The sequence below is a fragment of the Colletotrichum jinshuiense genome, chromosome 4 (assembly GCF_051148585.1).
Source record: "Colletotrichum jinshuiense chromosome 4, complete sequence".
Classification (NCBI taxonomy): domain Eukaryota; kingdom Fungi; phylum Ascomycota; class Sordariomycetes; order Glomerellales; family Glomerellaceae; genus Colletotrichum; species Colletotrichum jinshuiense.
This window is the reverse complement of record NC_139311.1, coordinates 2,805,459-2,828,800: the sequence shown is the minus strand read 5'-3', so window position 1 is coordinate 2,828,800 and position 23,342 is coordinate 2,805,459. Positions and strand designations below refer to the sequence as shown.

Below are 23,342 nucleotides of genomic sequence, written 5' to 3'. Positions count from 1 at the left end.
TGCCCATGACGAGTCAGTACTACGTGAATACTTTAAGCCTTATGTGGATATGTGAATAGTGCTGATGAAGTGGGAGCTTCCGTAGCCAACAGAGACAGGAACAGGCCAGCTCAATGAGCGGATAGTCTTGCCATCAGTGTCGGGGTTGGGCAAGCCCATGTAATCATTTCAAGTGAATAACCAGCACGCAACACCGGGATCGGGGCATCTAACATACGGCGGACGGGAATGGTGTTTTATAGGACGCTGAGACAACACTCACTACAGTACTAGTACGCCTAAACGGCATTGTCTACAGAGTCAGCAAAGATAAGTACCTTCGTCGAAATGTTAACTGTAATGGAACACGAGAACTCGAGTGTTGGGAAACGGTATTTGAATAAGTTGTGACCTCGACGTACCATTACCGGGAGAACACTGCATCTAAGAATCGACCGCAGGACAAGACAACAACAGGATAATGTGGGAAGCGAGCCACCCATCAAGTAATATACGATGACCGAGTTTCCTCCAGATGAGCCCAGACTGACAATTCGCCCCCAAACCGTTTCCACAACAGAATCTGCCCAGACCTTCCTCGTAACGATAACTAGCGTATAAATCTCTCGGACTCTACGCAGCGTATGTGAGGGTCTTCTGCACATCTGTATTATGGTTATAGCCGCTTGTTGCCCCCCTGATATATCATTATGCATGGTTCATTATCTTCACAAACATGATGCGACACATCACTGCTTAGCATGTACAACCCTGGCACTTTGTTTCGATCAAAAGGCAAAGGCAACGCTGCAACTGGAGCGCCATGAAACCTTAATTATCCCCTCTACATTGTTCTACTCACTGACTCGGCCCACGTAGGTCTCGACAACGTTGATCCCTTGGTCAGAAGTAGTAGGTCGGTGCAGCCTTTTAAGTACACACGGAAACGCCACGTCAACGGCATAAACTCCGGCGAGGCTGAGGCCGGGCCAAGGATATGCGCGCCCATGCTCCTTTACGACGTACTTAAAGCGTCTGAAAGTGTTGGGACGGGAAGATGTTGTCGGGCACTGCCCACCTTTCTCGGGCCGGACGAAGGTTTACAGCTGCGGGCGGGCCCCACCCCAGGTGCAAGGTCTCCCAGATCATCGGGGACCAGCTTTGGGGTATCGTCGCAATCCACCGTCATGCGAAGATAGTGTAGTGGTTTAGGGGGTCTCATGCAGATTGACTTTCCAGTCGTGGTCGCATAGTCCGTCGCGGCATTGTTTAACCGCTCGGCATGTCCTTTCGGGGAAAATAGCGATGCACCGGCGTGCGATGGATGGACATGTCTTCTCAGGCCGGTCCAGGTCCCTTGCAAGCATTCGGATGCCGTCAATCACCCGGGGCCTTTGTTTCCCTGGCCCTTCGCGGGCAGCTGGGGGAGGGGGCGCCGAATGGTGGGGGTTTGCTGCGGGTGGCACCCAGTCCCGGCCTACTCCCAGAAAGCTCCTTGGCCCATGTCCTAGGGAGGGATGGGCACTGCCGGGAGTGGCAGTTCACGTGACGCGAAGCTGTCAGACCTTGCAAGTTTGTTTGCTCGGCAGCGTCGAGTCGGGCCAGCAGGCTCCCTTGCAGCCGCGGGCCTGCGCCCGTGCCTTACGTACCTCCATGGCCTTAGTAAGTGGAGATGCGCTGCAGGATCAGACGGAATTACGGGGACGGTGACAGCCCCGACGCCCTGACTTACATTACCCAAGAGGCCAAGGGCAGAAGCAACGGTGCAGCGCGGCACCACCACTGATCACCCACCCCCGTCATCACACGACGAGCCAAACCACCCGACACTCGTCCGCTCCTCTTCACCTCGAGAAGGTTCATGCGCCTTTTGACGGAGTCAAACTCGACACCACCACTTTGTGCAGACCCCGAAATGACCGCTTGAACCCACCAAGCGGCAGTCTCTGACCGTTTTGCCAACCTTCATTTGCGACCCTTTCCCTTTCGTCCACGCATCCTCTTCTGTTCACGACCACTTCGCAATTCCTTAGCACCCAGCTGCGTCGATAGGCTGGGAGCCTACCTAGCCGGGGCATCACGGCATCATATAAACACCAACACGACCCAGCGCATCCGCCCCTCCAACGATAACCCGACCACCGGTCGAGACCTATCAAAATGTCATACCTCTTATACTCCGTCTCCTTCCTCCTCCTCATCGTCGCCACGGCACTCTACTTCACCCGCGCCCACTGGCTCCCCCATGTCCCCGACCTTCCCATCCCGGGCCGCCACTACATCTACTCGCGCCTCCCCTCGAGCTTCGCCGGCGACATGGAGGCGGGGCTGTCGAGCTCGACATTCGACCTCGCCGGCAACGTCGAGTCCGGCGACGGTCGCGCGGGCCTCGACGACCGGAGCAAGGCCGAGATTCTCAAGATCATGAAGAAGCGCCGCATGAAGTTTGACGACGCGCGCAGGGTCTACATGGAGCAGCGATTCAAGGCCAACGGCATCGGCCCCGACGGCCGCCCGTTGGATCCCAAAGCTGTGACGTTCAGTTAAATGCGAGAGGCGATGGGAAACAATGACCAGTTCGGATGGGCCGGGCCGACATACCGTTTTAAACCATCTATTGCAATGCGCGATGCGGTCCTGAGAGGTTCGTTTCGATGCACACCCGCCTTGATCGCAAAGGAGGACCTGGAAGATTCAAGCGGGAAGGCCTTCTTGGGCCTGGAACCATACCACGCCCCAACTATACTACTAAACTCGATATTCGCTGGGCGGCAAGATGCCGACCACCGAACCTTCACACGTCTATACCGACACAAACTACTTTTCTTTATTTGTCAACATGCCGATATCCTGCGGGTCCTTGGAGAAGTCAGGCGTTTAAGCGTTGTTTCCTATGTTGTCAGAGGCTCCTCACTTGAGGGTCGAATAGCAGTCTTGTATCTTCTATGGCACCGGATTTCGCTCTCATTTAGTCCACGTAGAGTACGTGCAGCCCAAGTTTTCAATATCACACTCGATTTCCTTCTAGTTACCGGCTCGTAACAACATCGTTCGTGCAGGTCCAATTACGTTGAAGTATTTATGTCCCGGCGTTAGCAGCATCTTGTTGCCTTGCTGTTCTCACTGGTAACCTCTCGATACATCTCGGTGCAGTACACCTTGGTCTTGAATTTCCGTGCCGGGCCGTCTATGATTTGGGGCCGGACACGCTACTAGCTATTACAACTGGGTCACTTCTGCATACACGAAGCGCCAGATCTCCCAGGTTCGGTCATTTCATCGTCTCCATCCGCCTTTTTCAGCATCAGGGTGCTGGTTCTCATATTTACAGTCGAAAACCCGGCATCATTTAGGTATTACAAGGGGGTTAAGAAGGGCCGGGCTGCCGTCACCGGCGCCGGCTAGCTTGTGAGTTGGCGGGGTCCATAGGATTGTCCTGCGCCGATAAGAGCATGCCTGCTCCTAATTCGTCTTCTTCTTCGCCTCAGCGGTCACGTACTGACGGTCGTCGTCACCCTCGACTTCCTTCTGAATGTTCTCCATCTCTTTCATGTTGGACTCCCAGGTCTCCTGAGACATTTTGGTCTGTTTGTTGAACCAAGCAAGGTCAGGCTTGCGATAGCTGCCGCCAAGACGGTCCCAGAGCGTGGTGAACTGACCATAGTTGTAGCTGTGAATACCAGGTTAGCCCATACAGCCCCTGTATCTCATCGCCAAGCGGAAGACTTACTTGAAGTACAAGTGGTGGGCGGTGTGGCACGCAGAGCCATTGATGACGGGGTTGTCAGTGATGTACTCGCCGTCGTGGATAAGAATAGTCCAGAAGTTGATGAACATGAAGAGAACCACATATGCCAGCTTGTTCAGAGGGAACAGCATGGGGTAGATGTGATAGGGGACGGACTGGGCGAAACCGTCAAGGGGGTGGAAAGCGTGGCTGGCATAGGGCGAGGGCATGATCCACTTGTGGTGAGGCTTGTGGAGGTGCTTGTAGACCAAGGGAAGGTGTAGCCATCGGTGAATCCAGTAGATGCACAGGTCGGTAAAGAGGATGAAGAGCGGGAACTGGGCCCAGTCGTACCAACGACCAGGGCCCTCCTCAGTTGTGTCGTAAAGCTTGCAGAAGCCACGAATCTCGGCAACGAAGGTGAGAGCAGTGCAGACCGCCATGACTGGCATGGCCTTGTTGGCCTGCTTCATCTCGAGGCGGATTTGATTTTTGAGGAACTTGGGGTGACTGAAGGTCTTCTTGTCAAAAATAAAAATGTAAGAGAGGGTGGCGAAGAGGAAATAGTTGAGTAGACCGAAGATCCTGGGATCGTGGGTGTTAGTGATCGGACGGACCAAGCCAACGGGTCGCGCACCACATACCAGGTGATGAGGAAGAGAGAAGTGAACTGGCGAAAGATGTTGTCCCGGGGCCAGGCACTCATGTAGGCAGACTCGGAAGGCTCGAGGTAAAGCATATGCGTCGAGGGCTTATACTGCCATGTAGACAGCGGTTGCGCCGTAGCGTTGGCAATGGTATGGGGGAAATCGTACGGGGCAGCCTGCGATGGCAAGAGCTTGGCGTAGAGACTATCGCCGACGAAGGTGTCGACTACCTCGAGGACGACATCCATACTGAACCAGACGGGTGAAGACCAATGCTTGTATAAAGAGTCCCGCTGTTGCGACGATGTCAGAGAGGACGAGGGAGAAAGGAAGTGGTAGTGGGGATGGCGGGGGAGTGGACGGGAGCGGCGGGAGCGGTTTTGTAAGTTGCAAGGTGGCGGGGCGCGCACAACTCGCAGCAGGTCGCAGCTGGTGCAGCCAGGGAATGTCTGATCGAACACTGGAAAGAATTCTAGGGCGATGAGGAGGTGGGAAAATTACCTCTAAGATGGGACTCCCAGGATAAGTGCGTGGGAAACAGCAAGGGGTGGGATCGGCGGCGTTTGGCTTGCACTGGCAACAGCTCCTAGCAGCAGCAAAAGACAAGGATGGTGCTGTGAGGCCGCAGCGGTTGGGAACTTGGGCTTTGGCTGGGATTCGTGGGGTGGGATAGAAACAGCCGTCTGCAGCAACAGACGTCACCTGCAGTCAACTCTTGCCGGAGTTTTGGTTGGCTGGCAAAGTCGAGGAAGGGGAACGGCTCGTCAAGGTTATCAGGGCTTCCTTGAGGGACCTCGACGCTGGCACGCACCGGACCTAAAAGTAAAGGGATGGCCGAGGTGGCAGTGGAACGCAGTATGCAAAAGGTGGAATGGTTGCTGGAAGTCAAGGCCGGACAAGCTCAAATAGTATAGCTAGCTGCTTGAAGGTGGTGGGAGCCATCTTCTTTTTTATTCTACCAGATACATGGTCATAGCTAAACGGCCACTGCCAAATAAACAAATGAAAATAATGAGTCGATGTGCGAAAACCCATCATGTCCATGGGTAGTCGTCCGAGGTAATGTCCCAGTGGGATGTTCGACACTTAGGAAATCGCATGATCCCGCAGAATGGGCTTCCCGGCCCCGGCGGTAGTCCGTTGTGATGTTGGACTTGGGGGAAGCCAGGGGAGCCACCGACGCCACCCATTGGCGAATCAGAAGCAGTCGTTTCGTATTCGGATTCAGAGGAGGTAGTGCACTAACGCATCACTGTGTTCTTCTACGTGACGATCTGATTTAGGGATACTTTGCACAATATCTGTTTAGTGCCATCTCTCTCAGAACGATCTAAGCGTCTCACAAACATCATTGGCCAACCAATGCACAAGCTAATGCGGCCGCCAAATCGCAATGGAAGGTTAGAAGCCATCCCCAACTTCCATATTGATTGCCTTTGGTTCCACTCCTTCCCCTTCACGCGGCCGCTTTGGTGATTTGGGGTCCAGTGGTGTATCTGTATCTGGGGTGATTCTGCACCTTCGGCAACAGGGTCTCCCGAATTATGTATGCCCAGATCCACTCACCACGACTAGACTGGTTTTGGCTGTCGCTTCTGACCACTGCCAGGCGCAGTCAAACCCAAGTACAATTAGCATACGAACGCGCATGTCGCCAGAGAACCGTGTGCTTAGAGAATGCCAGGTGCTGCATTCCCGGTGCATGACTTTAATCGGTGATATGACAGGGAGTTCTACTCCGAAGATCCCAAATACCTAAAAGCTCTTGGTGCTGCCTGTCAGTCCAAGGTAACAACCGATCAGCCTTTCTACCAACCATGACACCCCGTACCCGGGCCGTTCGTTATTCTTGGAATCCTTGCTGCCAGTACCAATTCGCAAGCTGCATTCAGGATATCTCCAGCAGTCGTTAAAATAATCCATGCTTGCTCACGGTGGACCCTTAGCGACTAGGTGAAGGGTCCTGGTTGTCACTTACGAGTGATGATTGTTGTGTCGAACACATTCTGGCCACCTTCATCGAGCTAAGCCGGACTTGGAGCTGACGATGGCATACAGGCAAACGAATCTTGCCGGCTTGCGGTAGGAATAGACAGTCTGTGGGCGTACAACATCTGGCAAAGGATAATTAGATGAACTGCCCAATGCAGCTTGAGCTGAATCCATCCTCGGACCGGGGTCTGACCGGCGTTTGCCCGCCGTAGACCACCAACACAATGAGCGAGTTCACGTCCGTTGCACTGGCGTCGGCGACCCTCTTCTCTGCCTTGATCAGGGCCGAGCGCTTTATCTCTCCTACCCACACGCCTTAGATTGAACTCGCCTCACCTCACCTCGCCTCGCATCATTCCCAAGGGTGTTGCTTACCTCAGCTCCAAGCACGTGTGCCCGGCGTTTGTGCTTTGCGCAATCGAACTCACCTAACCCACCGCCTATCGGACTCTTTTCGAGCTAAAGCGCCCGAATGCACCCGCGTCCGCCCTTGTTAACCTGCCAGCCGACGGTCCAGAGGCCGTCGTCACCTGATGAAGGATGGCCAGGCATGCACTTATGGCCATTCGAAGAACCACTGCCAACTACGCTGCACCCACCCATCTTTTTCCCAAACCCCAACTATAGTGAGTAGGTTTTGTAATTGCTGACATGTATCCTGAAGGTGCGTCCGAACTAGACTCGTCGATGTGAAACGTCAAATCTGAGTTGGAGAAGTTAGTTCGAAATTGGACGGACGCAGCCCTCTGAAAGTGTTCATTCATTCGTTTATTTAATGCTGTTGTTACATTAACAGATCAGCTCCGGACAATGACTGGTGCAACATAATGGACGACGATTCCTGCGCGTCTGAATGGGGTGTCGCTGTACCTTCTGTCCGTTTCTGATCCCATCATTGCCGAGAGAACGAGCTGTAAACGCCTATTGGTAACATGCAGCAACAGTAGCAGCAGCAAAAAAGAAAGGAACCCCCAAAAGAAATGTACCAAGAGATGGTATGCATGCGACCACGGACTGGTGTAGTAGTAATACGCCCAAACAAGTACCCACCTCGTCAATTGTGCGGATATGTGTGTGTGTGTGTGTGCGTGTGTGTGTGTGCGCGTGTTTGTTTATTCGTGTTGTGTGCAATCGCGCTACATGACATTGCATGGTGCATGCATGCGACGACGGGAACGCCTTGTTGGTGTGGTGCTGCTGTTGACGCCCAGAGCGGAGAGGCACTGCCGCTGATTGTGTAGCGACATCTGCTTAAAATTCCGCGAGAACCATAACATTCAGCTGGCCAAGGCCAGCTAGCCAACAGTCATGTAACCTTCGACAGCTTCCGTCCTCCAAAAAGAAGATGATGGAACGGGCACATGCCACAGACTATAGACCACTGGCCATGATAATGACAAGTAGCACAGCGGGCGAAAGACCGAAGAACGTAACATAATTGGATCGACCTCCTACCCATATTCCTCGCTGGTCTCGCCGTTCGTCTCGTCCGCACTCCTCCGCCACCACCAGGCAAGAGCACTTAAGTACGTCTAAAAAAATACTCTGTTGTCCTGGGAAATTATTTCGGATGACATCTGGTTGTCCTCAACGGCGCCGGCGCATCTCTCGTTCTTGTAGCTTCGGTAAGGAGAACTTCGCACGAGGTGCAGGGTAACTCACCGTCGCTCACCGAGAGCATCCTATCTCCCTACCGGTACCTTGCCCGCTGCCGCGCTCCCTCGTACTCTCCACATTTCGATGCCTCAGTACTCACAACGCTTCGGTAATAACACGCACGCGCTGACAAGGTTGACGCAGGTTCTTCCGGTTCTCAGACGTCGTCAAACTCTCCCTCGTTTCCACCTTTGCTCGGCGGATACCAGACCAGACGATCCACCACGGACACAACCTCACCTCACCCTCCTCTTACCCTGGTCCTTGGCCCTTTGCTCTTCTGTGTTCCTCTTCACTCCCCTGCCCTTCGTTAAACCCTGGCTCGCCAGCAGCGGCGTCTTTCGCCTCAAGGCTAGCAAACCGTCTCCAATGGAACATTCTCCGTCCGCGCCCGCGCCCGCACCCACGCCCCTCGCACGCCCCCTTGTGCCACCATGCCCTGGGTAGGTGTCACCTCGTCGGCTGCATCTGCAGGCCGCACAGCTGCATCTCACGATGATTGCCATATTGCCTCTGCTGTAATAACCAACCACGCCCTGTCCTGCCCGCCCGCCCATTCCATCCAACCCAGAGCCAATGCTGATGTTGATGCTGATACTGATGCTGTTGCCGCCGCCGCCGCCGCCGCCGTTCATGGCGTATGCATGCAGACCACCTCTCCATGGCGGTGCCCCTCTGCCGTGCACCCTCGTGTGAGCAGTATGCCGATCAGCGCTATTCTGGAAGTACTTAGTAGTATGTGCTAAATTGTTCCCACCTTTTGATGGTGGCCTCCGTCCATGGCGATGTGCGTGCGCAACTACCATGTAAAGTGCGGTCTGAGTATTTAGAGATCGTGATGCTAATACCAAGCTTTGCTGATGGCTTGGAAAGGACAGGGTCCATCTCTTCGTTTTCCCACGTTATCGCAAGGAAGTTTCCAACACCCTCGATAAACATTTTCTTCTTTGCTGATGCACTATTGCGACACTTCTCCATTGACAGGCCGAAACACTGCGTTTCCACACAATGGAAAGCCAAAAAATGGGAACAGGGAGGCAAAGACACGGCATCGCGCCATAGAATCGCGCCTAATCAGCCATAAGACACAAGTGGACAACCAAGCGTTGCATCTCCATCTCAAGACGACGCTCAGGGTAGGTGACTGACGCCGTAGGCCTCGTTGGGTGGTGTATCATTTCGGTATTTCCTCAGTCGTCCTATCTGGCATCTACACATTTGGTCGACTTTATAGTCACTGCAACCGCAGTTGCGCATATGCCCTGCCTACCTGTCTACAATGACGCGGCTGCGCCATCACGCCGAGCGGGATGCAAAAGTGGTTAGAAAGACCAAATGCTGGTCGGGCCTATATTCACATTGCAAGGTTCATTGTATACTGAAGCACGCAAGTCAATCGTTTGGATGGAAGGAAGCAACACTGGCTGGTCGCGAAGGTCTGGGTAAGGTACACTTGAGGTACGGACTGGACCCCACTCTAGCACCACACCCCCGCTCCGAGGACTAGCGTTGACACTAAAGCACCCCTGCCCTGTTGAACCGATTCAGTCGCCGCCGCCTAGATACCCACGCACCTACCCAAGCCCGGGCAGATTGAAACTACCTACACCCGCTGGGAGGAACACTTCAAGCAAAGCGCCACATGGAAAGACCCACTCCCAAAGCCAGCTCACCCCCCAAAAAATACCATACGCACAGACCTTACTTTCAGGTCCGTAGCTGTCTCCCGCCTGATACCTGTCAGATACATGGCTCTCGCTCGTGTTTCAGGGTCCTGGCGGCCTACCTGATGAAGGCTTGATCGTACCCTCCGAAGAGGTCTGATGTACCTTGACTGGGTTAGTTACTTGCCAAGCTTGGCGTGCGCCTGGTTCCAGGGGGGGCGGCACAGAGCAGTTCACCTCTCGAGGGATCCACTTTTGGATCACATCCCCAGGCGGCTCCCATCCGTCTCTCTCTCTCTCTCTCTCTCTTTGCCTGTGCACCGTTCCACTCGCCAGCCTCTTCAGGTCCTTTCTCTCCTTCCTCTCCTTGCCTAACCCGACTTTTTCTTCCCCTTCTCTCTTTTTCCCCATCTCCGCCGTGACAACTTCAATACGCGCACGCGCACCTCCATCAATCGAATTCAGCTGTTCCATCTCATCACTTCCGACCCCGATAACATCGATTTCGCGCATCCATCTGCGTCTCCCTGACTGGACGGCTCTGCCGCTGTCAACACAGAACCCCAGACCTTACCTAAGGCAAACCGCGCCTGTCCCTCTGCACCCGCCGATTGAAGGGGCCCCATTGCGGCGACGGCCAAATTTTCCGAGCCACGAACACCATAACCGCGGACCCGACACATCTTGTTTGTCGTCTACGCTTGACCGGCGACCCGCTCCTATCTTCAGCAACCACTCCAATTTATCTTCATCGGCTTTCTTCGCTCGGCCATCGAATCATTCGTTTCCAGATTTGAATAATATTTTCAACCCCAATTGCAGCCATGTCCATGTATCCGCATCGCGCCATGGGCGCGGTGCCCCCCAATAACTCGGCCCGGCTCAATGAGCTCCTCGATCAAATCAGGACCGAGTTCGACACGCAGATGCGCCAAACTGAGGGCTATGAACATCAGAGTAAGACGATTGCGCTCAACACATGCCATCACTCTCGCTAACAGCTACAACAGTCCAGGCTCAGGTTCAGGAGATGCAGCTCGTCCGGGAAAAGGTATACGCCATGGAGCAGGCACAGATGAACTTGAAGCAAAAGTACGTCATACGATGCCGCCTTTTATTGCGACACGCTTTGGGAAATGCTGACAGCAGCTTTGAAACAGGTACGAAGAAGAAATTGCCATGCTTCGTCGTCAGCTCGAAGGAGCTCGCGGAAACGCGCCTCCCAGTATCGGCGGCCCTCCTCCTCACGCCGGACCGTCGCAACAGCCCCCCTCCATCACTCCCGGCACCGGCCTCTTCAACGGCATCATGACCGGTGGTGGCCAGGGCCAGCTTGCCCCTCCTCCTCCCCCTCCTCCGCCCCAGGACCAGCAGCAGATGGGCCCGCAGCATCAGATGGCCCAAGGCCCACCGGGTCTTCCTGTCCCCCCTCCGCCGCCGCCACAGTCGCAGCAGCCTCCCTTCCAGCAATACCCCCAAGGCCCTGTGTCCAATGGACTTGGCTCCCAGCCTCCCCAAACCACTGCGTCGCCGGGTCCCGGCAGACGTGGAATCGGGCGGCCGCCCGCAGCTGTTGGTCCGGCTACGCCCCAGATCAACACCCCGATTCCCTTCCCCGGCGCGACCCAGTCACCTCAAGTTAGCCACCCTACTCCCGACCATGCGCGGATGGGGGGCCCCCACGCTCCCCCCGTGGGAAACGCTCTTGGTGATCTTGACCCTGATCGCCTACCTCCCCACTCCAAGAAGTCGGGCCACGACTGGTTTGTCATTTTCAACCAGCATGTCCCCCGCATGCTGGATGTTGACCTGGTTCACACTCTTGCGCACGAGAGTGTTGTATGCTGCGTCCGCTTCAGCCACGATGGCAAGTACGTGGCCACCGGCTGCAACCGATCCGCCCAGATCTACGACGTCCAGTCTGGTGAGAAGCTTTGCGTCCTCCAGGATGACACTGTCGACATCACTGGCGATCTTTACATTCGTAGCGTCTGCTTCAGTCCCGATGGCAAGTATCTTGCCACCGGTGCTGAGGATAAGTTGATCAGAGTAAGTGGTTGCCTGGCGATCATCCTTGCCATGGCTTGGCTAACAATTCTGCTCAGGTCTGGGACATCCAGTCTCGAACGATCCGCAACACCTTCTCCGGCCACGAGCAGGACATCTACTCGCTAGACTTTGCTCGTGATGGTCGCACGATCGCGTCCGGAAGTGGAGACCGAACCGTGCGTCTCTGGGATATCGAGCAGGGCACCAACACCCTCACCCTGACGATCGAAGACGGTGTTACTACCGTTGCCATTTCTCCCGACACCAAGTACGTCGCTGCCGGTTCTCTGGACAAGAGTGTCCGTGTTTGGGATATCCACCAGGGCTACCTTCTGGAGCGCCTTGAAGGCCCGGATGGCCACAAGGATAGCGTCTACAGCGTGGCTTTCTCTCCTAATGGCAGAGATCTTGTCAGTGGTAGTTTGGATAAGACTATCAAGATGTGGGAGCTTAGCACACCTCGCGGTCTGCCCAACCCCGGACCCAAGGGTGGACGCTGCGTCAAGACCTTCGAGGGCCACAGGGTAAGTTGTCTTATGAACACTGATTGGCGGATTGCATGCTGACAACATTAGGACTTTGTTCTCTCCGTTGCTCTCACCCCTGACGCCGCCTGGGTCATGTCCGGCTCCAAGGACCGCGGTGTCCAATTCTGGGATCCCCGTACCGGAGCCACACAGCTTATGCTCCAGGGACACAAGAACTCGGTCATCTCTGTCGCACCTAGCCCAACGGGAGGCTACTTCGCCACCGGCTCCGGTGACATGCGGGCTCGTATCTGGTCTTACCGAAGTGTCCAGTAGTGGATGGCGCGGTGAAGGAACAATTTGGCGAGTGCCTCGTGATCGGCAACTGTGTATACCAATAAGCGGTGTCTACTGGGGTGCTCTGTTAGTAAGGGGTTTGAGGCGGATATTGTTGTCCCTGTCTATCTATGTCTTGGGATATCCTCAGTCGAAGAGACAGACGGGACGGTAGGGGCGCACGGGCAGGGACATGTCGGAAACTCGTAGCAAATAGCCGTCGCTAATGAAAGATTTGAAGTTTTACGCATTTTTTACTATCAAGATATATACATACACACATGGTTGGGTGGATGGATCTACATGAGTGAGCTGAACAGGTCTGAAAACTCGTCACTCTTTTTCGATTTTTTCTTGATGGATTTCTTCTCTGGCTTTCTGTCCTTGGAAGCATTGGCTGGCTTGCCAGGTTTACCTTCGGTCGCAGGAGTATCCAGCTTGCGTTTCTTTGGTTTAGTCAGAGGGTTGACGTCCTCCTTATCATCTGGTCCTGAACGACGAGCTGGAGCTTTGGCAGCTAGCTTGAGCTGGTCCCGAGAAATGGCCACGCCAAGACCCATTGATTCAGGCTCTTTCTCGTCTCCCGCGGCAGTGACTGCGGGAAGGTTTCTTGGAGGCTCGGGGGTGACGATATGACCCCCTGTTTGTGGCGGGGGAGGTGCCAACGGCGCAATTGCAGAGTTTATACTGGCCAAGAGACCGAGTAGTGCCAAGCCCAGGGCAGCGTGTTGGTTGTCTGCTGTCAACTGGGTAAAAGCTCTAGTGATGCGTTGTTAGTACGAGAGGTCATTGCCACTCACATACACTACAAGGGGGGAGGGTGTTGCTTAAGAGAGAAGGATGTGCGACACATACAAGAATGATGATGGGAGGGTAGTGTCGAGGAGCAGCCGAACCTGGGTTGTGATATCATCATCTAGGGCATTCTTGCGACGGTCATTGCCGCCGGACTTGCTGGCCGATTTCTTTTGGGTCTTGAAACTTTGGGCCTGTTGGTGACGGCTGCGGGTTGTGAGGGCGTCGTAGAGCCGCCTCACGGAGCGCCGCAGGAGGCCGAACTGGGACCACCAGTGGGCGACGCGGTGCTGGTTCTTGTTGCGGTGGTTGAAGCTGTCGAGGATCTCGAGCACGGGGACCAGGGTGTTTGCGACTTGGTCGTCGGAGAGGCCCCCTCCTGCGCCGCCGGGCGTCATGTCGCGCAGTTTGCGCAGGTGACGAGACGCGTTGACCAGGGGGGCTTCTATCTCCCTCTCCCTCTGAAATGTCTGGTGGGCGAGTGAGACGGGCGGGCGGATGGCCTTGAATCAGACGCGATCGGCGGGCGTTTACGCGCGCCGCTGTAGTACTTTTTTTGGTGCCCTTTTTTCTATTTATTGATTTTTTTCTGGACAGTACTTGGGCCGTGCGTGCTCTTTGCTTTGAGATTTTACAGAGCAAGCGGGTATCGAATAGAGGGGGGCCGTGCCAGAAGAATTGACGGACCGGACGGACCGGACGTTAAGTCCCTTCGGATCGGTGCGGGTTCTTAGTATGCTGAGGTAAAGACCTTTCAAGGTTGGCGATTTTCCTGAGCGAGCCGCATGTTCCCCTGGAACATGTCGGCTCCGCCCGCCCGACAAGGCAAACAACAGGCCTGTGGTGCGCTACGCTATCCTGAAGGCCGTAAGACAAGGCAAGAAAGGGTAAGGTAGGACAGGAAACGGCGTGTTTGGGGACACAACGGGACAAAGAAGAAGGTCGGTCTGTGCGACGAGTCCGCTTGTGGATGAATCTGGAAATGGTCTCGGACGATCTGGGGCTTGCGTGTCATGGGGATCAAATGCGACATTTCTGGACAGCTTCAACTGCGACGACTTGTGATGGGCGGCAGCATGTGAGTGTGAGGCTCGAGCATCCGGGGTAGAATAGAGTTTCGCGGAGAACAGCCCCGGATGAGAGAGGTCACGCTCGTCGTTGGCAAGTTGTCAATAATCCCTCACCGCATCCGATAGAGAAGGTAACGAAAATTGGGCGTGGCCCCTCTCTCAAAGTTTAAGAGACGTTTTTTTGTTTTGAGTCGTGATAGCATCTCTGAGGCCAGCTCCATGCATGAACCTGTCTTAGCAGCATCGGATGGCAGAACATGTCATGTGCCCTTGGGAAGAGTATGCAAGTAGCGGTGAGTAGCAGGGTACGGGGGAAGAGGCGGGTGGGGTTTCTTCCCACGTTTATCTATGTACCGGGATCGTGAGTTTCTATCCGAGGTTCACTTCCCAGGCCAGCGCTGATGAAGACTCAAGTGAGTGTTTGGCCCCCGGGGGGGGGTTAAGTGAGGTCAGGTCAGTGCCCGCTCCAGTAGGTACTTCAGGCTGCTGAGAATGATCCCCACATCACCATTGGGTCAATACTTGCGGAACAAGGAAAAAGGAACTGTGCCGGATGATGTCGAAAGACTTGCAGGTTGACATTACGTACTGCAGCCGTCGTGGGGTCAAAAGTGGGAAGGCAAAGCAGGCAGTACAGGAGGCAGAGACCAAACTCAGCTCCGACGAGCCAGAGACAATGAAGCCCAGGCAAGGCGAGGCCAACGGTGGTGCGGTGCGCCTGCAGCAGGGTGGGAAGGGGTGGAGCCGGGGGACTCAGTTCACAGTTCTGGCCGCTGCGGGGCCCTGCAACTTGCAGCGTGGGCTGTCGTGCATTGCCCAACCAAAAGCGCGGGCGCGATAAGCCAGCCAACTTTTGACGATGCAACCGGCGTCATAAAAACCAAGGTTAAGATATCCGTCCAGCTGACATTTGCTTTCATGTCCCTCCCCTGGTCCGATGCCGCCGCTCCCCGGCTAGAGTACCCTCCCAGAATCGAGCTATCTCTGCAGTCTGGCTCTCGTCTTCCTCTTGGGATTGGATGTGTGCAGTAATGCCTATCTGGATCCCGCTCACACAGGCCAATCTACAGATACCCGCATCTACGATGCCATGGCACGGTACCGCCGATAGATGGATACATTACAACTTGGACGGTCAAATGACCGGAAGACCAAAGAAAAAACGAAACAGAGATGGAGAGATCAAACATCAATTATTAGGAAGAATAATAAGAACAAATAACAAAAAAAAAACATTAACCTACGTGCCCCCCAGTCTACTTTCTGCCATGACATGATTGCTCAACGTTAGACGGGCGTCCTGACTCTTAACCTATCTACTTCTGAGTTTTCTCTCGCAGCCTTCCTGTCCGCCTGGGCCTTTTAGAAGACACAAGAAGCATGGATTGGCTGGCAGGGTTTTTTTTCCCACTCTGCCGATAGACAAGATTTCTTGGCTTCCGAACACCTATATCATTATCCTCTTTTTCTATGCTTCTCTCCCGCTTTTTCTCCCACTTTCCTCGGCTTGGGCCTCTCGAACGGCAGCATCCCATACTTGCTTACCCAACGTCTTTTGAATTCTTTTTGACTGTTCAGCCTGCCATCTCCCCTCACTCCTCACGACGCGACGTAACCTTTACGGCTGTTATCTCTGTCGTCCGCCCTCCTATCCACCCAACGTGGAGCAACCAGTTGGAACCTCGCCCGATACCTGCGACAACCTGGTTTCCGACACCCACTACACTAGCACCATCTCATCTCCCGCGGCGACTCCACCTGGTCCGTTCTAGGGGTGGTAAAGGCAGATTTGCGACCTATTGATACACGGCTTTCTGAAGGTGGCGTCGTGCTACGGCTACTATAGTAACTACTATATACACGTCCGAACGCCCGCGCAGAAAAGCCAGTCGCGAACCTCTGGACCTACCCTTATTCTCGCGTCTCTCCTGCCTTTGCATACTCGCTCTGGCCAATTCTCCTTGAAAAACTCCCGTGCGCATATTTTGTTCTCGACGAGCTTTCCCCCATGGCCTCGAGAAACCCTTCAACATGGAACGAGTACGAACGGGGCGCTTCCCCCCAGCGCTCCGTGAGTATCGACTCGAATGCCGTTGCTGAAGATCAGTCGCTCCTAGGAGACGACGAAGAAAGTGGTTATGGCGGCAGCACCCGCGGACTCCGTCGTCGAAGGTTAGTCTTTGGCAAAAGAAAGAAAGGGGGAAAAAGGATTCGCATCTGCAAAGCGCTTGCCGTGGCCTTCGCTTGTCTTGTTGCTCTTGTGCGATTCACCCGCTAACCCCTCGCTTCTTAGGTCCTCGGTAACGCGACATCTTGCTGCCATCACAGACATTGGCGGCGTCAACAGCATTCGCTCCTTTACCCGCAGTTGGGCGCGTGCAGCAGGCTTCGCCGAGGTCATTCCCCAAAGGCCCTCCTTCGTTTTCGCTCCCGATCAGGTTCCGATTGCCTCGTCGTCTGCCGAAGCTCTCGACTACTCCCGAAGCCATGTCGAGACAGGTTCCCACCCGAGAACGTCGCTGCTTCGACAGCACCTCGAGGCCACACCCGAGACAGAACAGAGCACTTCGCACTATAACGGCTCTTCTGCCTCTGCTACCGACGATGGCCTGGTTCAGACCGACTTCCGCGACAGAGAGCGCAAGGCAATCGAGGCAGAGATGTCAGGTGCTGCACACGGTTCGAGCTTTGGTAGCGGTCGCAGACCGTCCCAGTCCATCTTCGCAGTCCCGCCTCATTTGGCAACCCCGCCACTCATCGGCAGCTACAGTTCATACCGGACCTATGGCACGATATCTGATGTCGACGTACCGTCCATGGCTCAGGCTGGCGAGCTCTGGCGCCAGCAGCAAGAAACAGGGGCAAATGTGCCAGACGGAGAAAATATTCCCATCCTCGTGAAAGAAGTCGAGCAGGACGGAAAGATTATCCTAACCGTGGAGGGGCAGTCCACGCTGCCTCAAACCATATTCAACTCGATCAAGTAATTCCAACCCACCCCCGAATGAATCCGAAAGCAACATCTAACAAGTAACACAGCGTTTTGATCGGCGTTGGCCTCTTGAGTTTGCCAATGGGCATCAAGTATGCAGGCTGGATCTGCGGCATGGTCATCCTGGCCGGTTCCGCAGCAGTAACTGCTTACACTGCAAAACTCCTGGCAAAGTGTATGGATCTCGACGCCAGCCTGATCACCTTCTCCGACTTGGCCTACATTTCGTATGGCCGTAACGCGCGTATTGCAACCAGTATTCTCTTCACTCTCGAGCTGCTGGCTGCCTGCGTCGCTCTCATCGTACTCTTTGCCGACTCGCTGACCCTACTATTCCCGGGGTTCCTGAGCGTCAACACGTGGAAGGTTATTTGCTCTGTTATCATGATTCCTCTCAACTTTCTCCCTCTCCGGCTTCTGAGCTTCACCAGCGTCATTGGCATTGTGTGCTGTTTCAGTAGTAAGTCGCGCGCTCCTCCCAATCTTGAACCGAGGCGTGTTTGCTGATATGTCGTACTACGTAGTTGTGTTGATCTTGGTGGTTGATGGACTTATCAAACCGACAACCCCAGGCTCCCTCCTTGAGCCGGCTACGACGTACCTTTTTCCGGCGAACTGGGGAACGTTGCCGTTGAGCTTCGGCTTGCTTATGAGCCCTTGGGGTGGTCACAGTGTTTTCCCCAACGTAAGTGTTCAATAAAGGCTCGCCAATACGGTATTCTGACAGCATCGGTAGATTTACAGAGACATGCGTCACCCTCACAAGTACCCACGGGCCGTGAAGACAGTCTTTTCGTCGGTGGTAAGTAAAGAAGAAGTAGCAGCTCTTTTCTGCCGGCCCACATGCTAAATGTGAATCAGTACCTTCTTGACGCCTTTACCGCTGTTGTTGGCCTCCTTATGTACGGCGACGACGTGATGGACGAAATCACGGCCAACGTCCTGCGGACGAGCGCCTATCCCCGTGCCCTCAACGTCCTGATGTGCATCTTCATCGCCATCATTCCCTTGACCAAGATCCCGCTCAACGCGCGACCCATTGTCGCCACTCTGGAAGTGCTGACTGGCATTCACCAGCAGGCTGTTGCCGATAGCTCAGCCATGGTTGGCCGTTCCGCAACATTCCGCGGCGTTATGAAGGTTGCCATCCGAGTGGTTACCGTCCTGGTCTTCCTCGTCATTTCCATCCTGTTCCCAGCATTTGACAGCATCATGGCATTTATGGGCAGTGCCTTGTGTTTCACCATCTGCGTGCTGTAAGTCATCCATCGGCATACGAACCCCTTGGGTAACCCGTCTAATTTATGTACAGTTTACCTCTTGCATTTTACGTTAAGCTGTTCAGCAAGGAGATCACTCCGCAGGAGAGACTTCTTTGTTACGTTCTCATGACTATCTCGACAATCCTCTCGGTCGTTGGCACAGTCTGGGCCTTCCTGCCCAAAAGTCTCATTGGCGCGGAGTAGCCGTCGCTTTGTGCTTGTGTTCTTCGTGGCATAATTGGCGTCTTGAGTACCCGACCGATCATTGCATGGCGCTGGTGGCATCTGGGTGCAATGTCTGCATGGTGTGCAATGCGTGATTTCTGCATATTTGTCGCTATATATCTGTCATGTTACTGGCGTGTATCTACGGGCTGTCTGTCCTTTGCGGTAACACACACATACTTGGAGGTGTTGTTGAATATATATCCTGGTCTCGCATGGTTTGTGAAGTTCCTACCGTCGCGCCTTGGCCACCTTCATCCCCCAACGCCGGTCGGTCGGCCCCTTGGGCTCTTTCTGTCGCAAAACCTTTCGTGGGGGTTTTGGTGCCCCTTCCCGCAGTTACATTCTCCAATTTTAGGACCTGCCTGTGGTTCCCTGAGAGGTAGGCACACGACCAACAGGGCCGAGGCCTTTGCAAAACGGATTCTTGCTCTTTCAAAATGCAAAACAAGGAAGAAACCGATGATGGTAAAAGCCGTCTCGAATTGCACCCGAGGTACACGGCAAGGGAGGGGGAGAAAGGGAATTGTTTCGATTACATCTGTTGCCGCGTGATGCTTGTGCATCGAGTGTGCAATCCGTACTTTACAGCGTCGGCTCTTTCTACCCTAGCTTCTTGTACGCCTTCAATGACCGGACGACCAGTACGGCGTCCGCCAGGGGCGTTTGCGAGCCTTCTTATTGTTGATACCTAGTCTCTAAGGAGGCTTTGTTGTCATTAGCGATTTTCCCCATGGACTTGTGTGCTAGCGGCCATAGCAAGTCGAAAGCCATCAGGAGTGTGCATGTGTGGCTCAGCTTCAACCTCAACGGAATATGTCAGTCAGTGAATCCTTCACAAAGAATGAAATATATGTTAGGCGGGGCATCAAAACAATGAGTTACTACGAATAAGATTGTGTCACCATAGCAAATGGGGGATCGTTGTTTTGAGTGGGTAACCTCTGGTATTGTTCATTAATCTGGAGATATCTAATACACAGAAAGCGAGTTAAGCTTCATCATCCAAACAGGATCCATGTTCTTGCCAAATAGTGCCCTTTGACCATCGAGTCGCGACGTAGCGTCACCACTGGAGAGTCATAAGGACTCGGCAATGTCCTGCTGGCGAGAACCCAACCACAAGAGGTGGCTCGACTAGGAATGCGCTTCCTGCCAGCCACCAACCCACTCGACATCTGCGAGATCATTGCGCTTCTCCCGGCGCCAGTAATGCCATTCTCTGCCCTTATTCCAGGGGCAGTCCTTAACCTTTTCCTTAGGTGATTTGTGATGATTGTTCTGATACACGGAGTGATCCGACACCCCCGTTGTGTAAGAGTTGTATCCCAGTCCGATGGTTCGTTGTTGTCGAGGAAACTCGGGGGACATATGCGAATAGGATGAGCCAGTTTGGCCGCGACGACGCTGACCAAGAGCCGCCCACTTGTCAATGTTGTCCCGTTTAGGGGGCGATTGATGAATAGGCAGCATGAGCTTGGCCTTTGGTGGCGATGGCTGTTGGAAGAAGAATCCATCAGCAGCGAGGTCACTGTCAATGTCGTTGTGGATCAACTTGTGGCTGTCGTGATGAGACCGCTGGGGTGTGGTCGCAATTGGTGTCGCGTCAACCGTGTCGGTGTCTTCACTCTCGTCTGCCTTGCTGTCGTGGCTCCAAGTCCTCGAATTCAGATCCTTCAAGGACTGCATTTGCTTGGTGCGCTCCGCTTCCTCTTCCTCCTCGTCCTCATCCCACATGTCACTCCAGCTTTTGGAGACAACATCCTTGCGACCAAAAACCAGCGACATGGAAGACAAGTTGCTTCGAGGCTTGGCCATGTTGATCGGAAGAGAGCCAGCCATAGGCGAGACCCTGGGGATCGGGCGAGGTGCCGCCTTAATGGGTCGTCCAATGTGGAGCGACTTCATAGAGGCACCAAGGCTAGAGTTGACAGTAGACGAGATGGAAGGCGTCTGAGCAGAGCTAAACCAACCTAAAGTCTCTCCTGACTTAGAGAACAAGTCCTCGGTGTAGCTCTCGTCGTCGGGGATAGCGCTGAGCTGACGAATTGGCTGAGGAGGGCTGGCGTGAAGGGCCTTGGCCCAAGGGAACGCGCCCTGGTCCACCTGAGGGCTCTGGATGGAGGGAGTGCGGAGAGGCTCGCGGTTGGCGCTGGCCATGACGTGACGCTCGGCACAGCAGAACTCATCGTCATCTTCCTCGGTGGTGGTGAAGCTGACAACACGCTGGAGGGCAGCGCGGGCACCAACGAGAGATCTCTTCTTAGGGTCCAGGCTCATGCATTGGACAATCACCTCGTAGGTGTCCTGCGACATTGATGGAAAGACATCGAAGAGTGCCTGCTTATCCCTGGAGAAGTCCAAGAACAGCGGGTCCGCCTCGGTTGGGGTTGTGAACGGGTTCCGCGAGAAGAGGATGTTGAGGAGACAGATGCCGATGGCCCAGATGTCAGCCTGGGCGGGAGAGTAACCGGCACCAGCAGAGTCGTACTGCTCAGGTGACATGTATCGATCGCTGCCAACAGTGTTCTCCAAGGTCCAGTTTTCGGTGGTAGCCAGTCCAAAGTCGCCCAGCTTCATGTCTCCAGACTTCGTGAGAAAAATGTTCTCCGGCTTGATATCTCGGTGGAAGACACCCTTGGAGTGGATGTAGTCGACAGCATCCACGAGCTGCAGCATAAACTGTCGAACATGCTCCGTCTCGAGAGGTCCGTGACCCTTGCGAATGGCTTCGTACAAGTCACCCTGAGGGCAAAACTCGAGGACGAGGTACAGGTGGGCCTCAGTCTCGAAGTGGTGGATGAGATTGACAATGTTGGGATGCGATCCAAGATGGCTGTGGAGGACGAGCTCCTCCGACTTCTCGTCGATGGCGAATTCAAGACCGACGTCGTCTGCAGCTTCCTTCTTGGTCAAGCACTTAATGGCAACGACCTCGTTGGTGAGGGTGTCCCTGGCTCTGAAGACCATGCCAAAGGAGCCGTGGTTGAGGGGGGAAATGGTCTGAAAACGACCATCGAGCAATACGCCATTTTGAAAGTCGTCTCTCAAGCATGCCATATCGACGGGAGATGAAGTGTTTGTGTAAGGGTATCGAAACAAGAACCAAGTGACGACGAAGATGATGATACAGCCTTAGAGCAAGCTTTTCCCAATTGTCGGCAATTCGTTGTTGGCAGGGAAGGAAGAGTCGAAGTTTGATGAGTTTAGAAGGAGGGCGTGTAAAGTGGTGATAGATGTCGTAACGAAGTCGTGGATCGGGGAAGGAGGCGGTGGTGTTGAGAAGAATATACAGGTTTGCAAAGAACAAATCTAACAGGAAACAAGACGGTATCTAACTCCTATTCGTTCACGTATCAGAGGCTCATCGAGGGTATTTTTTTGCTGTTATCGGACATATGAAAGCGAAGGTCTGTTGCTGTGGTTGTTTTGGTTGTTTGGTCGTAATCGGTTTGGGACGTCGAGGTCCAGGAAAGACAAAGAAGTATCGTTATGAGGACATTGAAATAGAAGCAGGCTTGATGGAAGAAAAAAAGTAGAGAGTGATGCCCGAAGGTCGAAGAAACGGAGTGCGAGATCGACGTGGTATTGTCGATTTGCAGAAGAAACAGAGATGTCGTTTCCTTGCTAGAGGATTCGAACAAGATGCGAGTCGATGCCTGGTGGCTGTGGTTGTTTGTTGGTTTGCTGACTCTGTAGGCACGAAGGCCGTCGGGTGTGGTGGTTGATGGCCGTGGGTAGCTTCGTCGAATTGGAAACGCAACGGCTTGCAAGCAAGCTAACTACCGGTATCGGCAAAGGTGATGGCTACAGCATTCGAGCGTTTGGAGGAGCGTGCGGAACGAATCGAATGACGAGAATCGTTCGAGTCGAGATGGAGGATCGAAAGATGTAGGCCTGGTGTGGATGGGAGGGTGAGGAGTCAATGCTTTTGAAGCACGAGACCTGGGGAGTGACAAAGGTGGAGGAGGGGCAGGTGAGTCAAAGGACACGATGAGTCGATGTTCGATGACAACAAATGCCGAGGCTGGTGGAGTCGGAATCGAAGTCCAAGGGGCCTCTCTTCTCTTATCTCTCTGTCGATGGATTGACCAGATGATATAATGTCAACTCTTCGGCGGAGGTGGTGGATTGCGTGATTGCTTGCAGTATGACTCGCGGGTCGAAGCGTAGTATTGGCGATGCGAGTGCGTTGATGGTGGTTGATAAGGAGAGGTCGGGAGGGGGGAAAGGTGAGTAAGGGAAGAGGTTGAGGCGGATAGGAGGTGGCAGGCAAGCAAGGAGAGTAAGAGAGGCCGTTGACGACGATGAGGATCAGGTGCGGTAGAGTAGGGAAGACAAAAGAAGGAAAGACGTGGATGGTGAAGGGGGAGTATTAGAGTAAAGTAGGTAAGTGCAGTATGTAGGCAGGCAGAGGATGGGTAGGTTGGACGAAGGAAAGGGTGGGTAGGCGGTGCAGGGAAGACAAGGCGAGAAAGAGG

At 54.1% G+C, this 23,342-nt stretch overlaps 6 protein-coding genes across 6 annotated transcripts; 3 read left to right on the top strand and 3 right to left on the bottom strand.

Annotated features, from left to right (window-relative positions):
* Positions 1-2,139: 2,139 nt before the first annotated feature.
* On the top strand, positions 2,140-2,526 carry EsH8_IV_000700 (DUF2015 domain-containing protein; the record flags this gene model as incomplete). Its single annotated transcript, XM_083265590.1, has 1 exon — positions 2,140-2,526. One exon carries the CDS (start codon positions 2,140-2,142, stop codon positions 2,524-2,526), a length of 387 nt encoding a protein of 128 aa, XP_083124485.1.
* A 915-nt stretch (positions 2,527-3,441) lies between these two features.
* EsH8_IV_000699 (sterol desaturase family protein) lies at positions 3,442-4,601 on the bottom strand (the record flags this gene model as incomplete). The annotated part of the gene is made up of 3 exons (XM_083265589.1): positions 3,442-3,649; positions 3,710-4,291; positions 4,351-4,601. 3 exons carry the CDS (start codon positions 4,599-4,601, stop codon positions 3,442-3,444), a joined length of 1,041 nt encoding a protein of 346 aa, XP_083124484.1.
* A 5,888-nt stretch (positions 4,602-10,489) lies between these two features.
* Positions 10,490-12,517, top strand: EsH8_IV_000698 (WD40-repeat-containing domain protein; the record flags this gene model as incomplete). Its single annotated transcript, XM_083265588.1, has 5 exons — positions 10,490-10,622; positions 10,676-10,757; positions 10,826-11,714; positions 11,771-12,238; positions 12,290-12,517. 5 exons carry the CDS (start codon positions 10,490-10,492, stop codon positions 12,515-12,517), a joined length of 1,800 nt encoding a protein of 599 aa, XP_083124483.1.
* A 299-nt stretch (positions 12,518-12,816) lies between these two features.
* EsH8_IV_000697 (uncharacterized protein) lies at positions 12,817-13,710 on the bottom strand (the record flags this gene model as incomplete). Its single annotated transcript, XM_083265587.1, has 2 exons — positions 12,817-13,276; positions 13,373-13,710. The coding sequence occupies 2 exons, from the start codon at positions 13,708-13,710 to the stop codon at positions 12,817-12,819; spliced, it is 798 nt and encodes a 265-aa protein (XP_083124482.1).
* A 2,680-nt stretch (positions 13,711-16,390) lies between these two features.
* On the top strand, positions 16,391-18,840 carry EsH8_IV_000696 (transmembrane amino acid transporter protein-domain-containing protein; the record flags this gene model as incomplete). The annotated part of the gene is made up of 7 exons (XM_083265586.1): positions 16,391-16,554; positions 16,676-17,365; positions 17,422-17,834; positions 17,899-18,059; positions 18,111-18,176; positions 18,236-18,630; positions 18,687-18,840. The coding sequence occupies 7 exons, from the start codon at positions 16,391-16,393 to the stop codon at positions 18,838-18,840; spliced, it is 2,043 nt and encodes a 680-aa protein (XP_083124481.1).
* A 1,158-nt stretch (positions 18,841-19,998) lies between these two features.
* EsH8_IV_000695 (kinase-like domain-containing protein) lies at positions 19,999-21,921 on the bottom strand (the record flags this gene model as incomplete). The annotated part of the gene is made up of 1 exon (XM_083265585.1): positions 19,999-21,921. One exon carries the CDS (start codon positions 21,919-21,921, stop codon positions 19,999-20,001), a length of 1,923 nt encoding a protein of 640 aa, XP_083124480.1.
* Positions 21,922-23,342: the final 1,421 nt, after the last annotated feature.